General features: G+C 36.1%; 1 protein-coding gene across 8 annotated transcripts in view; it reads left to right on the forward strand.

The window, feature by feature from the left end:
• The window catches only part of APOOL (apolipoprotein O like), a 240,886-nt gene that overhangs the window by 136,309 nt on the left and 87,915 nt on the right, over nt 1-16,662 (forward strand). The window contains exon 9 of one of the 8 annotated variants that reach the window (XM_049107868.1): nt 5,325-5,460. The exons of 6 other annotated variants lie outside the window; for them this stretch is intronic. In XM_049107868.1, the coding sequence (XP_048963825.1) occupies nt 5,325-5,362 (38 nt within the window). In that variant the 3' untranslated portion in view covers nt 5,363-5,460. Of the gene's footprint in view, nt 1-5,324; nt 5,461-16,662 lie in introns of those variants that run through there. One more of the 8 variants, XM_049107865.1, reaches the window with a different exon arrangement.

Raw genomic sequence — 16,662 nt, forward strand, 5'->3', positions numbered from 1 at the left:
TTAACATACTATTTTATTATAGTCTAGATAGTGAATTGTATATGCCAAAACCTGCCAAATGCTATGATTTCGAACTGCGTACATTGTCTGTTCTAACAAAATGTTTTAAATTTAATATAATGTATAAAGCCATAAACAATACATCTAAAAATATGGATGTTTATGCATTAAAATGACTCCAACTCATAACATCCCCTTTTCTGAAGATGCTAATTAAAATCCTGTATTGTAAATTCTGGCTCCAACCTGGTTTTGTCTAAATGAATATTCATAGTTGAAAAGGGCATTTGTATAGTTTTAATCTATAGCAAAAAGAATTTAAATTTGTTGGAAACTCCATATACCTCAGAGCCAATTATTTTTACTATCCCTTTTAATTTCACAGGCTTTTAGTTTTTATTTCTGTAAAATGAAAATAAAAAGTAATGAAAGAAAAAAGGCAGAATATTGAGTGGACTAGGGGTTAGGGGAGAGTGGGAGGGATGGAGCTTAAGGCAGGGAGCCAGATTAGAACAGAGCTAACATAGGGATATTTTCTGAAATAAAAACTTAAAGTGCTTTGGGGGCATAAATCAGTAAGTACGACTTAATATTTTCATAATATTTGCTGCATTTTTATTTCAGAACACAAGCTTATTGTAAAACGTTTGGAAAATACCTAACAGACAGACAAAAAAATACCTCAACACTTTGATCAGAAATGAGCACACCCAAGAATTTGAAGTTTCTTTCCAAATATCAGCAGCAAATTTCCAATTAAGGGAAAATCATCACTTTGTTTATGCTGTCTCTGCTTAGCTGAGGGTGCAGCTATTTTGTTTATTGTTAAGTTTTTATTTGAATTCCAGTTAGTTAACATACGATGTAACATTGTTTCAGATGTACAACATAGTGATTCAACACTTACATACAACACCCAGGGCTCATCCCCACAAGTACACTCCTTAATTCCCATCTCCTATTTCACCCTTCCGCCCCACCCAGCTCCATTTTGGTAAGAGAGTTTGTTTGTTCTCTATAGCTAAGACTGTTTCATGGTTTGCCTCTCTATTTTCCCCATTCCTCCTTTGTTTTGTTTCTTAAATTCTACATATGAGTAAAATCCTATGGTATTTGTCTTAATCTGACTTATTTCACTGAGCATAATACTCTCTAGCTCCATCCATGTCCTTCCAAATGGCAAGATTTCATTTTTTTATGACTGAGTGATATCCCATTGTATATATGTACCCACATCTTCTTTATCCATTCGTCAGTCAATGGACGCTTGGGCTATTTGCAAGATTTGCCTTTTGTAGATAAGTCTATGAACATTGGGGTGCATGTATCCCTTTAAATCATTATTTTTGTATTCTTTGGGTAAATACCTAGTAGTGCAATTTCTGGATCATAGGATGGTTCTATTTTTAACTTTTTGAGGAACGCTCCATGCTGTTTTCCAGAGTGGCTGCACCAGTTTGCATTACTACCAATAGTGCAAGAGGGTTCCCCTTTCCCCACATCCTCACCAACATCTATTGGTTCTTGTATTGTTGATTTTAGCTACTCTGAGAGGTGTGAAGAAAAATCTCATTGTAGTTTTGTATTTCCCTGATATAAGTAATGTTGAGCATCTTTTCATGTGTCTGTTGGCCATCTGTATATCTTCTTTTGGAAAAAATATCTATTCATGTCTTCTACCCATATTTTAATTGGATTATTCATTTTTGGGCATTGAGTTTTATAAACTCTTTATATAATTTGGATACTAACTCCTTTTTGGATATGTCATTTGCAAATATCTTCTCCCACTCCATAGGATGCCTTTTAGTTTTGTTGTTTCTTTCACTGTGCAGAAGCATTTTATTTTAATGAAGTCCCAATAGATTATTTTTGCTTTTGATTTCCTTGCTTCAGGAGACATATCTAGAAAGAAGTTGCTGTGGTCAATGTCAGAGGTTGCTGCCTGTGTTCTTCTCTGGGATGTTAGTGGTTTCCTGTCTCACATTTAGGTCTTTAATCCATTTTGAGTTTATTTTTCTGTTTCCTGTAAGAAAGTGGTCCAAATTCATTCTTCCACATGTGGCTAGTCTAGTATTCACAATACCATTTGTTGAAGAGACATTCTTTTTCCAATTGGATATACTTTCCTTCTTTGTTGAAGATTAATTGGTGATATAGTTGTAGGTTCATTTCTGGGTATTTTATTCTGTTCTATTGATCTATGTGTCCATTTTTGTGCCAGCACCATACTCTGTTGACTACTACAGCTTTGTAATGTAACTTTAAGTCTGGAATAGAGATGTCTCCAGCTTTGCTTTTTTTTTTCTTTCAAGGTTGCTTTGACTATGTGGAATCTTTTGTAGTTCCATAAATTTTGGCAGTTTGTTCTAGCTCTATGAAAAATGCTGGTGGCACTTTGATAGGGATTGCATTAAATGTGTAGATTGCTTTGGGTAGTATAGACATTTTAACAATACTTGTTCTTCCAATACATGAACATGGAATGCTTTTCCATTTCTTTGTTGTCCTCTTCAATTTCTTTCATCAGTGTTTTATAGTTTTCAGAATACAGATATTTCACCTCTTTGATTAGATTTATTCCTAGATATCTTATGGTTTTTGGTGCAATTGTAAATGGAACTGATTCCTTAATTTCTCTTTCTGCTGCTTTATTATTGGTGTATCAAAGTGCAACAGATTTCTGTACTTTGATTTTGTATCCTGCAACTATAATGAATTCATGTATCAGCTGTAGCAGTTTTTTGGTCAAGTCGTTAGGGTTTTCTGTATATAGTATCATGTCATCTGAAATAGTAAAATTTTGACTTCTTCCTTGCCAATTTGTAAGCCTTTTATTTCTTTTAGTTATCTGATTGCTGTGGCTGGTACTATGTTAAATGTCTGGTGAGAGTGGACCTCCTGCCTTCTTCCTGACTAAGGAGGAAACACTCTTCAGTTTTTGCCCAATTTAGGATAATATTAGCTGTCAGTTTTTCATAAATGACCATTATGATGTTGAGGTATGTTTCCTTTAAACCCCCTCCATAGAGAGTTTTTTGTCAGATGCTTATTCTACATCATTTGAAAGATCATATGGTTCTTATCATTTCTTTTATTAATATAGTGAATCACATTGCTTGATTTGTGAATAATGAAACAGCATTGCATCGTTGGAATAATTCTCACTTGATTGTAGCGTATAATTTTTTGAATGTATTGTTGTATTTGGTTTGCTAGTATATAGTTGAGGATTTTTGCATCTATGTTCATCAGAGATATTGGCCTGTAGTTCTCTTTTTTGTGGTATCTTTATCTGGTTTTGTTATCAGGGTAACACTGGCCTGATAGAATGAATTTGGAAGTTTTCCTTCCTTTTCTATTTGCCGAAATACATTTTTTATTTGTTTGCACTCCTTTTTAAAATTTAAGGTTATTTATTTATTCATGAGAGACACAGAGAGAGGCAGAGACATAGGCAGAGGGAGAAGCAGGCTTCATGCAGGGAGACTGATGTGGGACTCGATCCTGGGACTCCAGAATCATGCTCTGAGCTGAAGGCAGACACTCAACCACTGAATCACCCAGGCATCTCAATTTGTCAGAATATTTTAAGAAAATAGGTATTAACTCTTCTTTAAATCTTTGGTATAATTCACCTGTGAAGCCATCTGGACCAGAACTTATTTGTTGGGAATTTTTTAAATTATTGATTTGGTTTCTTTACTGGTTATTGGTCTTTTCAAGTTTTCTATTTTTTTCTGTTTCAGTTTTGGCAATTTATATCTTTCTAGGAACTTATCCCTTCCAGGTTGCCCAATTTATTGGCATGTAATTTTTCATAATATTATCTTATAATTGTATTTCTGTGATGTTGGTTATTACTCCTCTCTCTTTTGTTATTTATTGGAGTTCTTTCTATTTTCTTTCTGGAAAGTCTGGCTAGAGGTTTATCAATTTTGAATTTTTTTCAAAGAACCAGATCCTGGTTTCACTGATGTATTCTATTTTTGTTTTGTTTTGTTTTTGTTTTTGTTTCTGTATTATTTATTTTTCCTCTAATCTTTATTATTTCCTTCCTTCTGCTGGCTTTAGGCTTTGATCATTATTCTTTTATAGCTGCTTTATATGTAAGGTTAGTTTGTTTATTTGAGAATTTTCTTGGTTCTTGAGGTATGCATGTATTGTTATATACTTCTTTCTTAGGGCTGCTTTTCTTGCATCCCAAATGTTTTGGACTGTTGTATTTTTCACTCTCATTGCTGCCGTGTATCTTTTTGCATCTGCTTTATTTCCTGGTTGACTCATTCATTGTCTAGAAGCATGTTATTTCACTTTCATGTATTTGTGGACTTTCCAGATTTTTTCATGTGGTTGACTTCTAATTTTGTAGCATTGTGGTCACAAAAGTTGCATGGTGTGTCTTCAGTCTTTTTGTATTTGTTGAGGCCTGTTATGTGATCTTATATATGGTCTCTTCTGGAGGATGTCCCATGTTCACTTGAAAAGAATGTGTATTTTGTTGTTTTAGGTTGGTATGTTCTGAATATATCTGTTCAATCCATCTGGTCCAATGTGTCATTCAAAGCCATTGTTTCCTTTGTGATTTTCTGCTTAATTTGTCCATTGCTATCAGTGGGGTGTTCAAGTCCCCTACTATTATTGTATGATTATCAATGAGTTTAAGTTTGTTATTATTTTATGTCTGTGGATATACACATTTTGGATGCATAAATATTTACAATTGTTGGATCTTCTTATTGGATTGTCCTTTTTTTAAAAGACTTTATTTATTTATTCATAGACACACACAGAGAGAGAGAGAGAGAGAGATATTGAGAGGCGCAGACACAGGCAGAGAGAGAAGCAGGTACTATGCAGAGAGCCTGACATGGGATTCGATCCAGGGTCTCCAGGATCAGGCCCTGGGCTGCAGGCGGCGCTAAACCGCTGCGCCACCGGGGCTGCCCGGATTGTCCCTTTTATGATTATATAATGTCTTTCTTTTTCTCTTGTTACAGTCTTTCTTTTAAAGTCTAGTTTGGGGACACCTGGGTGGCTCAGTGTCGAGCATCTGCCTTTGGCTCAGGGCATGATCCTGGAGTCCCAGGATGGAGTCCCACATCAGGCTCCCTGCAAGGAGCCTGCTTCTCCCTCTACTTATGTCTTTCTCTCTCTCTGTGTCTCTCATGAATAAATAAATAAAATCTTAAAAAATAAAATAAAGTCTAGTTTGTCCAATATAATTATTGCTAGTGGCTTCCTTTTGACATCTTTTTGCATGGTAAATGTTTCTCCATCCCCTCACTTTTCTTTTCTTTTCTTTTCTTTTCTTTTTTTTTAAGATCATGCCCTGAGCCAAAAGCAGATGCTCAATCGCTGAGCCACCCAGGTGTCCCATCTTCTGATCATATTTCAATATGGTTACTTTCCCCTCCTCCTGCCCAAACATGTGGGATTTTCCTCTGATCCTCACTGTGAGAATCTGATGGTGCTCCTGAAGGTAAAATTAATGAATGTGTGCCCCAACCCCAAGACTGGGCCCCAGAAGTTTTTAACTCTCAAGTTTGTCCATGTTCAGCCTCCAGCAATTCTTCAATTGCCATTTAAATGTTTCTACCAGTTACTGGCTCCAGTAACTTCTGTACCAGGTAAACTAATATGGACCATTACTCTCTAAGTTCACCTGTCTCTTGAGTTTTTGGGACAGTGAATTGCCCTGTAACCTCAATTCTCTTTGATAAGTCTAAGAAATATCACTGAGCTTTAGTTTATATGGATTTTTCCTTGCTCCAAGGAAGGGAGTGATGACTTTCAAGGTCTTCACATGTTGGAGCTCAAATCAGAAGACTGTAATAGTGTTCTACTATTCCTTTGCTTCTACCATTTCCCCTGGTAGCATTTTCTCCACACAGTGACCAATGTGATCCTTTTAAAACATAAGCTGTATAATGTCACCTGTTTCCCTTGCCCAGAATATCCTTCATCTAGAAATCCTTGTGACCCCCTCCATCACTCAGTTCCTTCAAGTCTCTTCCCAAATATCACTTGTCTTCATGAAACTTATCTTCCAATTGAGGGAGACAGAAATAATCAACAAATAAAATGTGTAGAATTCCAGATAGTTTTAAATATTATGCAGAAAAATAAAACAGGGAAGGATATTTGGGAGAGCTGGGAATGTGAAGGTGATGTAAATTTAAAATAGAGTGGCTGGGAAAGACTCAACTTAAAAGTTGATATTTTATCAGAAACCTGAAAGAGTGAAAGAGTAAGACATTTGAATATCTGGAATTGGAGCATTCCAGGCTGAGGGAACATAATCCCAGAGAATGAGAGTGCCCAGCATTCTGGGATAAGAGTAAGGAGGCCAGTGTAGTGGCTTAAAGGTCAATAAACAAGGAGGCAATTAGGAGATATGGTTAGATTATGTAGTGTCTTTAGGCTATAATAAGACTGAAAGAAACTGATTTAAGGGGGAAGATCATAAGGTTTGGGTATAAGTCTGAGATACAACCAAGCTAAAATGTCAGGTAGGTTTTTTGATATATGTGTCTGGAGTGGAGATAAAATGGAGTAGTTTGGAGTGGAGATAAAAATATCAAAATAAAAAAAAATCAAAAAAAATATCAAAATCATTAGCCTGGGATGATATGAAATCAATGAAATGTAACAGAGAAGAGAAGAGATTTTAGATTTAGGTGATGACACTCCATGGCTTAGAAATTAATAGGCCAGCAGAGATGCCTCTGAAGAAGTGGCCAGTAAAGTAAAAGGAAAAGCAAAAGAGATAGATGTTCCAGAACCCAAGGGAAGAAATTGTTTCAATAAATAGGGAGTGAAACAAAACAAAACAGAAAGAGTGAACAACTGTGTCAAATAGGTAGAGTCATGTGATCATGTAACTTGTAGTCCAAAATAAGACACTTCTGAGAATGAAAGAGAATGCTATTAATAATCATGTACAGAGTATAGGCAAAAACTAAGACTGTCCTGTGCAACCTGGGACATATGGTCACCAAGATAGGTCATGTATAATAAAGACTAAGAATAAGCTATTGGATTTAGCATCATGGTGATCATTGTTGAGCGTGAAAAGAGCAGTTTTTATGGAATGGTGAAAAGAAAATTTGAAGTGGATTCAAGATAGAATGTGGAAGAATTGGAGATAACAAACCTAGACATCTGCTTTTAGGAGATTTTGCTGTTAATTAAATAAAGGAAAATTGGTGAAGGAAGATGTGGGGTCAAGGAGATTTTTCATTTTGGAGATGCCTGACAGGAGAGCATGTTTGTTGATGGGAATGATCCAATGAAAAAACAAAAATTCTAATGCAGAATAGAGAGGGAAGACTTTCTGAGCAAAATCCTTAAGTAGGCAAGAAGAGATAAGAAACTATGTAAGGAGAATTATAGACCAATATCCCTGATGAACATGGATGCAAAAATTCTCAACAAGATACTAGCCAATAGGATCCAACAGTACATTAAGAAAATTATTCACCATGACCAAGTGGGATTTATTCCTGGGACACAAGGCTGGTTCAACACTCGTAAAACAATCAATGTGATTCATCATATCAACAAGAGAAAAACCAAGAACCATATGATCCTCTCAATAGATGCAGAGAAAGCATTTGACAAAATACAGCATCCATTCCTGATCAAAACTCTTCAGAGCGTAGGGATAGAGGGAACATTCCTCGACATCTTAAAAGCCATCTACGAAAAGCCCACAGCAAATATCATTCTCAATGGGGAAGCACTGGGAGCCTTTCCCCTAAGATCAGGAACAAGACAGGGATGTCCACTCTCACCACTGCTATTCAACATAGTACTGGAAGTCCTAGCCTCAGCAATCAAACAACAAAAAGATATTAAAGGCATTCAAATTGGCAAAGAAGAAGTCAAACTCTCCCTCTTTGCCAATGACATGATGCTCTACATAGAAAACCCAAAAGCCTCCACACCAAGATTTCTAGAACTCATACAGCAATTTGGCAGCGTGGCAGAATACAAAATCAATGCCCAGAAGTCAGTGGCATTTCTATACACTAACAATGAGACTGAAGAAAGAGAAATTAAGGAGTCAATCCCATTTACAATTGCATCCAAAAGCATAAGATACCTAGGAATAAATGTAACCAAAGAGGTAAAGGATCTATACCCTCAAAACTATAGAATACTTCTGAAAGAAATTGAGGAAGACACAAAGAAATGGAAAAATATTCCATGCTCATGGATCGGCAGAATTAATATTGTGAAAATGTCGATGTTACCCAGGGCAATTTACACGTTTAATGCAATCCCTATCAAAATACCATGGACTTTCTTCAGAGAGTTAGAACAATTTATTTTAAGATTTGTGTGGAATCAGAAAAGACCCTGAATAGCCAGGGGAATTAAAAAAAAAAAAAAACATAGCTGGGAGCATCACAATGCCAGATTTCAGGTTGTACTACAAAGCTGTGGTCATCAAGACAGTGTGGTACTGGCACAAAAACAGACACATAGATCAATGGAACAGAATAGAGAATCCAGAAGTGGACCCTCAACTTTATGGTCAACTAATATTCGATAAAGGAGGAAAGAGGGATCCCTGGGTGGCTCAGTGGGTTTAGCGCCTGCCTTCAGCAAAGGGCATGATCCTGGAGTCCCAGGATCGAGTCCCACGTCGGGCTCCCTGCATGGAGCCTGCGTCTCCCTCTGCCTGTGTCCTGTGTCTCTGCCTCTCTTTCTCTCTCTCTCTCTCTCTCACTCTCTTTGTGTTTCTCATGAATAAATTTTAAAAAAAATCTTAAAAAAAAGGAGGAAAGACTATCCACTGGAAGAAAGACAGTCTCTTCAATAAATGGTGCTGGGAAAATTGGACATCCACATGCAGAAGAATGAAACTAGACCACTCTCTTTCACCATACACAAAGATAAACTCAAAATGGATGAAAGATCTAAATGTGAGACAAGATTCCATCAAAATCCTAGAGGAGAACACAGGCAACACCCTTTTTGAACTTGGCCACAGCAACTTCTTGCAAGATACATCCACGAAGGCAAAAGAAACAAAAGCAAAAATGAACTATTGGGACTTCATCAAGATAAGAAGCTTCTGCACAGCAAAGGATACAGTCAACAAAACTAAAAGACAACCTATAGAATGGGAGAAGATATTTGCAAATGACGTATCAGAGGGCTAGTTTCCAAGATCTATAAAGAACTTATTAAACTCAGCACCAAAGAAACAAACAATCCAATCCTGAAATGGGCAAAAGCCATGAACAAAAATCTCACAGAGGAAGACACAGACATGGCCATCATGCACATGAGAAAATGCTCTGCATCACTTGCTATCAGGGAAATACAAATCAAAACCACAATGAGATACCACCTCACACCCGTGAGAATGGGGAAAACTAACAAGACAGGAAACCACAAATGTTGGAGAGGATGCGGAGAAAAGGGAACCCTCTTACACTGTTGGTGGGAATGTGAACTGGTGCAGCCACTCTGGAAAACTGTGTGGAGGTTCCTCAAAGAGTTAAAAATAGACCTGCCCTATGACCCAGCAATTGCACTGTTGGGTATTTACCCCAAAGATACAGATGCGATGAAAAGCCAGGACACCTGTACCCCGTGGTTTCTAGCAGCAATGTCCACAATAGCCAAACTGTGGAAGGAGCCTCAGTGTCCATCGAAAGATGAGTGGATAAAGAAGACGTGATCTATGTATACAATGGAATATTACTCAGCCATTAGAAATGACAAATACCCACCATTTGCTTCAACGTGGATGGAACTGGAGGGTATTATGCTGAGTGAAATAAGTCAATCGGAGAAGGACAAACATTATATGTTCTCATTCATTTGGGGGATATAAATAATAGTGAAAGGGAATAGAAGGGAAGGGAGAAGAAATGTGTGGGAAATATCAGAAAGGGAGACAGAACATAAAGACTCCTAACTCTGGGAAATGAACTAGGGGTGGTGGAAGGGGAGGAGCACAGGGGGTGGGGCGAATGGGTGACGGGCACTGAGCGGGGCACTTGATAGGATGAGCACTGGGTGTTATTATGTATATTGGCAAATTGAACACCAATAATAATAAATTTACTATTAAAAAGAGAACCAATGTATAAGTTATTATCATTAAAAATGTTTTGTTGTTTTTATTGTTACTTTTATTCCTTTCAATACACCTGCTCTTAGGGTTGCCTGATGCACGTGAATCTGTTTTTACTGTTCCATGTGGAAATTTTTAGCCCTTTACTAACCAACATTCTAACTAGCCTTGCCCTTTGATAAACCATAACTTGGAGATCAGAACTGAGTCTTAATTCTACCAAAGAATGAGAATCCCTCAGTGTATGGGATAATGTTTTTAAAAGGAGAGGAACCTAGCATTTGTGATAATAGCTAATACATTAAAGCATCTGCTATGTGCCAAGGACTGTTCCAAACACTTTCTATATACTGACTCATTTCATTATCACAATAACCCAATGAGGTAGATGCCACTGCTATTCCCATTTTACAGATGGGGAAACTGAGATACACAGTGAGTAAATAGGGGAGCCACGCCATGAGCTCCAACTATTGGGCTCTGGAGTCTGTTCGCTTAACCCCACCACATTTTTCCTGTCTTCTGAACAAAAATTCATTCAAGGCCTTGATGATGATCTCAAGGTTTTTCTGAGATTAGTTTAGTCTCCAAAGAAAAGAAAGCAAGATAAATTCCTTATTACAATCTTTTGGCCTATCCTCATAAATCTCAGAAAGACTTTTCAGATTAATCTACTTTATTATGGCTCATTATTTATGGATTTACCTTTGTCCATAAGCATGTAAATAAAATCCAAATATGCCTTTCTGAAAGTAAAGGATCTGACTTTAATTTACATTAAACTTGTATATTCTTTCTATGAGTAGCCCCAACTCCCCTTTATAAAATAACTTTTTATTGAAGTATTTCATTCACAAGCATATACAAATCATAAGTGCATAGGTAGGTAACTTTCACAAAGTGAACACACCCATGTAACTAGTAGCCAGATCAATAATCAGAATATTATCTCCACCCCAGGATTCCCCTGTTGCTCTCAGTCATTACTCTCCCAAAGATAACTACTATTAGTTTTATATGTTTTTGAGTTTAAATCCACCCCACTTTTAAAATACATTCATACTCCCATTAACAATCTGTTTATTTCTTGCCTAATTTTGATGTTCTTTCCACTCATTAAAAAATTAAAGCTAAAAGTACATCCTATTAACCTAAATGGCAATGATTTTGTTCTTCTAATTTTTTATTTGAATTTCATTTGTCATAAAATTATAATTACAATAATAGCTCTCACTTATCAAGCACTTCTTACATGTTAAGTAAGTGCTGTGTTACTTTTTTGATCCTCATAATGAGGTTATGTGGAAGGTACTATTATTATCATTCCCTCCTTTCAAAAGAGGAAACTAAGGATCAAAGAAGTTAGGTAACTTGCCCAAGGTCACAAAGTTAGCAAGAAGCAGAACTGGAGTAAACTTTTTGTTCTTTTGAAATAGTATGTTCAATCATATCTAGATCAATCTGATAGATCCCAATTATATAGATGAGCTCTTGTTATTGTAAGATTACTTTTACTGAATTATTTACATATACTTTATTAACATCTGTTTATACTTTAATTGCAGACCACACTAAATTCCTACTATACAACTATTTTAAAATGTAGGATCCATTTTAGCCTTCTTGGATTTAATTGCATCCTGTTTCTGAGATTAACATTTAAATCAGTACATTTTTATTAAATCAGATCACTCTCAATAATGTGGGTGGACCTCATCCAATCAGTTAAATGTGTAAATTGAACAAAAAGTCTAAACTCCTCAAGCAAGAGCAATATAAAAGACTGCTGGTAGTCCATCAGACTGCCTTGGAACTGAGATCCATGGGCTCTCCTGGATCTGTAGCCTATCCGCCCACACTGCAGATTTTGGACTTGCTAGCCTCCATAATTGTATGAACTTATATTATACATATACTTTTAAAAATTGCATCCTGTTTCATGCATCAGATTAAAAGGTTTGTAACCATTATCCTCAATGTGCTAAAATATAGAATATTTACCTTATATCCCTAGAATTCTTTAAAAGCCACTTTAGTTGATCTGTACTATTGTTTGTTTTCATTAACATGGTGTATCAGAATATTTTTGGCTGCAAGTAATAGAATATCCAACTAAATGCTGTTTAAACAGTAGAGGTTTATTAATAAATCTCATATAACAAGAAGTCGGAGGTTAGGAACCTCCAGGCTTAGTTTGATAGTTCAGTGGATCATTAAGGACCTAGTTTTTCCCCAAGTCTTTTCATTCTTTAGCCTCCATTGTGTTAGGATGTCTCTACTCAAGGTTACAAGGTGACTGGAACCATTCTAAGCACCAGATCTTGATACAGCCATGTGCAAAGCAGAAAGAAAGAGGACTGCAAGAGAAAGAAAACTTTCTTTTTATCAGGGAGGAAAATTTTCTGAAAAGCTCCACAGACTTCTCTTTAAGTCCCATTAGTTAGAATTGTGCCATATGGCCATACCTAGCTGCAAGGTATACTGAGGTAGCAATAACCTGTACTTTCACTCTCTGTTGGGAGAAGAAAGGCTTTTGTCTACATAGAAGAAGGTGTTTGTTGGGCTGAGAAGGAACAGTTTATTGTTGGAATTGCAACCATCATCGTGTGCCTCACATAGATAATTTATAACTTAATGTCCTACAAAGGATAGAGGTGAAGAAGGGAGATACGTATTAACTACACTTATAGAAAATTGGATATGATAACTGAAATGTTCCTGTCTCACAAGTTGTCTGTGACTGTGCTTCTTAAGTCTCATCATATGGCAGGACTTTCCTTTTTTGTTTTTTGTATATATATTTTTTATTGGAGTTTGATTTGCCAACATATAGCATAACACCCAGTGCTCATCTCGCCAAGTGCCCCACTCAGTGCCTGTAACCCAGTCACCCCAACCCCCCACCAACTGCCTTTCCACCACGCCTTGTGCATTTCCCAGAGTTAGGAGTCTCTCATGTTCTGTCACCCTCACTGGTATTTCCCACTCATTTTCCCTCCTTTCCCCTTTATTCCCTTTCACTACTTTTATATTCCCCAAATGAATGAGACCATATAATGTTTGTCCTTCTACGATTGACTTACTTCCCTCAGCATAATACCCTCCAGTTCTATCCATGTTGAAGCAAATGGTGGATATTCGTCGTTTCTAATGGCTGAGTAATATTCCATTGTATACATATCCCTCATCTTTTTCCATTCATCTCTTGATGGACACTGAGGCTCCTTCCACAGTTTGGCTATCGTGGACATTGCTGCTATAAACATTGGGGTGCAGGTGTCCTGGCAGGACTTTCCAAAGGGTCCACAGTGAACTTGTTTCATGTTGGCTGAAAGTTTCAATAAAGTAGATTTTGATTTAATAAAGAAAATTTCTAATAGAGCTAGCTGCTTCCAGAGGCATCTGAGTTACCTATCACCAGGATGTTTAAGCAGAGCACTTTTTTTTAAAATTTTTATTTATTTATGATAGGCACAGAGAGAGAGAGAGAGAGAGGCAGAGACACAGGCAGAGGGAGAAGCAGGCTCCATGCACCGGGAGCCTGACGTGGGATTCGATCCCGGGTCTCCAGGATCGCGCCCTGGGCCAAAGGCAGGCGCTAAACCGCTGCGCCACCCAGGGATCCCAAAGCAGAGCACTTTAATGACAATAAGAATCTATAAATTCTGAACCAAAAGAACCTGAGATTAAAAAAAAGAAGAGAAACAAAAAAAACCTGATATTCATCTCAAAAGCCAGTGTAATTTTGTAGAGGGGATTCAGTAGAGGTTATGTAGAGAGACTCTATTCTCAGTAATTCATAACTTTTTGTCTTTTTTTTTACTAAACATGTAAATAAGGACTTGGTTCTCACAATGATAGAAGTAAATTAAGAAATCCTATTTTTCAAGAGAATATATACTCTGTTAATATTATTCCAATACTATCAAGTACATATTTTACTGCTATAAATATTGTGAAACAAAAAAAGATATTTTTAGAGTGAGATAGAATTATTGTAAATAAGTTATACTGGGTCAAAGTGAGCTGAATAGATAAAAAATTATGTATCTGTATTAACAGGTGGCATAAATGTTCAACCTGGAACCTTCATGAAACTGATTTTATTAGTTGCCAGAAAGAAGGAGTAAAGAATAAAGTACAATAATGGATAAATTTCAAGCAGGAAATAGTACATAAAATACATTTGTCAGTAGATAGGGAAAATAGTAGATTTTGAGGTACACAGTGGGTACAAGGTTAACAACTTATCAATATTACCTAGATGGAAAATACATAGTAGGTAATATTAGCAGAATGTGAACTGACATCCTGACAAATATAGAATTGAAGGTAGAAGAAGAGAGAGAAAGAAAATATGAGGGAGGAAGGATCCTAATGAAAGCCTGGTGTCCCAGCTGGGTTACATCTGTGTCTGTTGCTCTGCCTAACACATCCTTGTCTTTATTTTCTCTTTGGGACAGTTCTCCTTACTTCTATTTCTCCCTTTCTGCCCTCTTTCACTTCCTTTTTTTCTTACTCTTTTTTTTCCTCCTTGCTAATGCTATTCAATGATTTTCCCAGATTATTGCTTAGGAATCCTAACTGGCTCTAAGGTCAAAGATCTCTGACTTTGACAAGGTTGAAAACTACATTTGTAGTAGTATATTTCAAACATGAGGTGGAGTTTTTTTTTTTTTGGCAAATAATAAAACATTGTGAAACCTAGTACAAAGATGAACAAATAATTCTTCTCAGTAACAAATTGCTGTGACTAAACTCAAACAGTATATAACTGAGAGGTAAGTCATGTGTTCTATATAAAGAGACTATAGATATAGGGAACCAACAAGTATACAACCAAAAATTTAACTAGTAATTTACACAGGCTGTAAAATATCCAAAATCCAGGCTTACTTATCTCCTGTGATAAACTATTTGTAATCTCTGTTTATTGATCACCTCTCATAATTGAGGTAGTCTAGGTGTAGTTGTTAGGATTTAGTTGTGTTTCTGCCTTGCTTTCACAATGGTGGATAGCATGTTTATATTGACTAGAATTCTGTTCATCTCCTGTTTTCTGACTGTACATTGTGCACAACACAAGAAAATTTTAAATTGCTTCATTTTCATTGGGTGAAGATGTGAACAACTAATTAGATTAATTAGAGAAGGAATCAAGGCTGCAGTAGGTAACCTAAGAGACTAGACTGTATTCCAAACAAAGGTTCTGTTGTTAAAAATTCACAAATCTGAAAGTATCAGATTTTTTAAATGTTTATTTTTAAAGGGATAAATAATTGTGTTTACTTCAAGCTAATACATTTTTCTCTGATCTCTAAGATAAACATAAAAAAATTCTATGGGCTACCAACAAAAATCTTTACTTGTGTCAATATTACTGATTGTTTTAGGATATTTATATTTAAGACTTTATCATAAAAATATTGTACTTTATTTTTCAGAATATTTTCACTCTACAATATGTTTAATACAACATGTACTTATTTGATACAACAAAAAAACACATGTGAATCCCTATAAAAGAGATATAAAAATAAATAAATTATATAATCTTATCTGTCTATAAAACATAGCCTAAAGTCTTTGGCAAGAAGTACAATTATTTTTCAAAACATTGCCTGTTGAAAGCAGATATGGCTTAAATTTCTCTTAAGTAGCACCATTTGACTCACTAATTCTAGTGAGGGATTTTTGCTATGTTGGATAGTTAGATGGTCAGTGGAGCGTTTTGGTCAACAGAAGTTGTTTCCATATTTAAATATTAGAGTGGAACTGGTTTAAAGTACTCTATTGTTTTTTCAATTAAAAGTTCCATTATGCTTTCTGATGTCACTCTTGCTTCTTTTATATATGTTTATGTAGCAACATCAGTGTGTCATATTTTATGTTAGAAAAATATGCTCTCCAAAGGGCAAGCAGTTTTCCTTTGGATTCTATAGCCCTGATCTTATCAGAAACATTTTATTGTCTTCCCCTTCACCTCTAAGATACTCAGAGGTCTGGAACTCAGACAATCTGAAATTTCCCTATATAGAATCTCTTCTTTGTGTTTACACTGGCAGAGGGTCAAAATAGTACTCCTTTCTTTGAATTACATTTTCTATGCATGTTTATGGATACTGTGACTCCTAATAAATTTTCCAACTCACTAATTTTCAAACTCTAGAAAGCCTTTCCTCAGTCCAGATTGCTGGAAGGGATACTGCAGCTATATTGCTGGAAGAATGACTCTCTAGGGAAGTCTTAGAAATGTCAAAAAATAATTAAGTGTTAGGGCTGAGGTGCCTGCAGGTTACCCCCCAGTGACTTAATAGTACTAATCTCTCTGTCTCAGCCAGGGCAATTTGAGAGTGAAAAAAGAAGTATTAATAATTATTCCAGGACAATAGACATAATCTGGAACCATCCTAGCAAATCTGGACCTATGTTGACCCTATCTTCGGATATATTGGTTTGTCTTCCATTAGCCAGAGATGAAATTCAAATTCAGTCTGAAAGAACTTTATTTTAAATGTTAGATATCCTTTGGGCTATAAGACTGCATACTGACTGTTAATTTTAAG

The sequence above is a fragment of the Canis lupus genome, chromosome X, assembly GCF_003254725.2.
Source record: "Canis lupus dingo isolate Sandy chromosome X, ASM325472v2, whole genome shotgun sequence".
Classification (NCBI taxonomy): domain Eukaryota; kingdom Metazoa; phylum Chordata; class Mammalia; order Carnivora; family Canidae; genus Canis; species Canis lupus.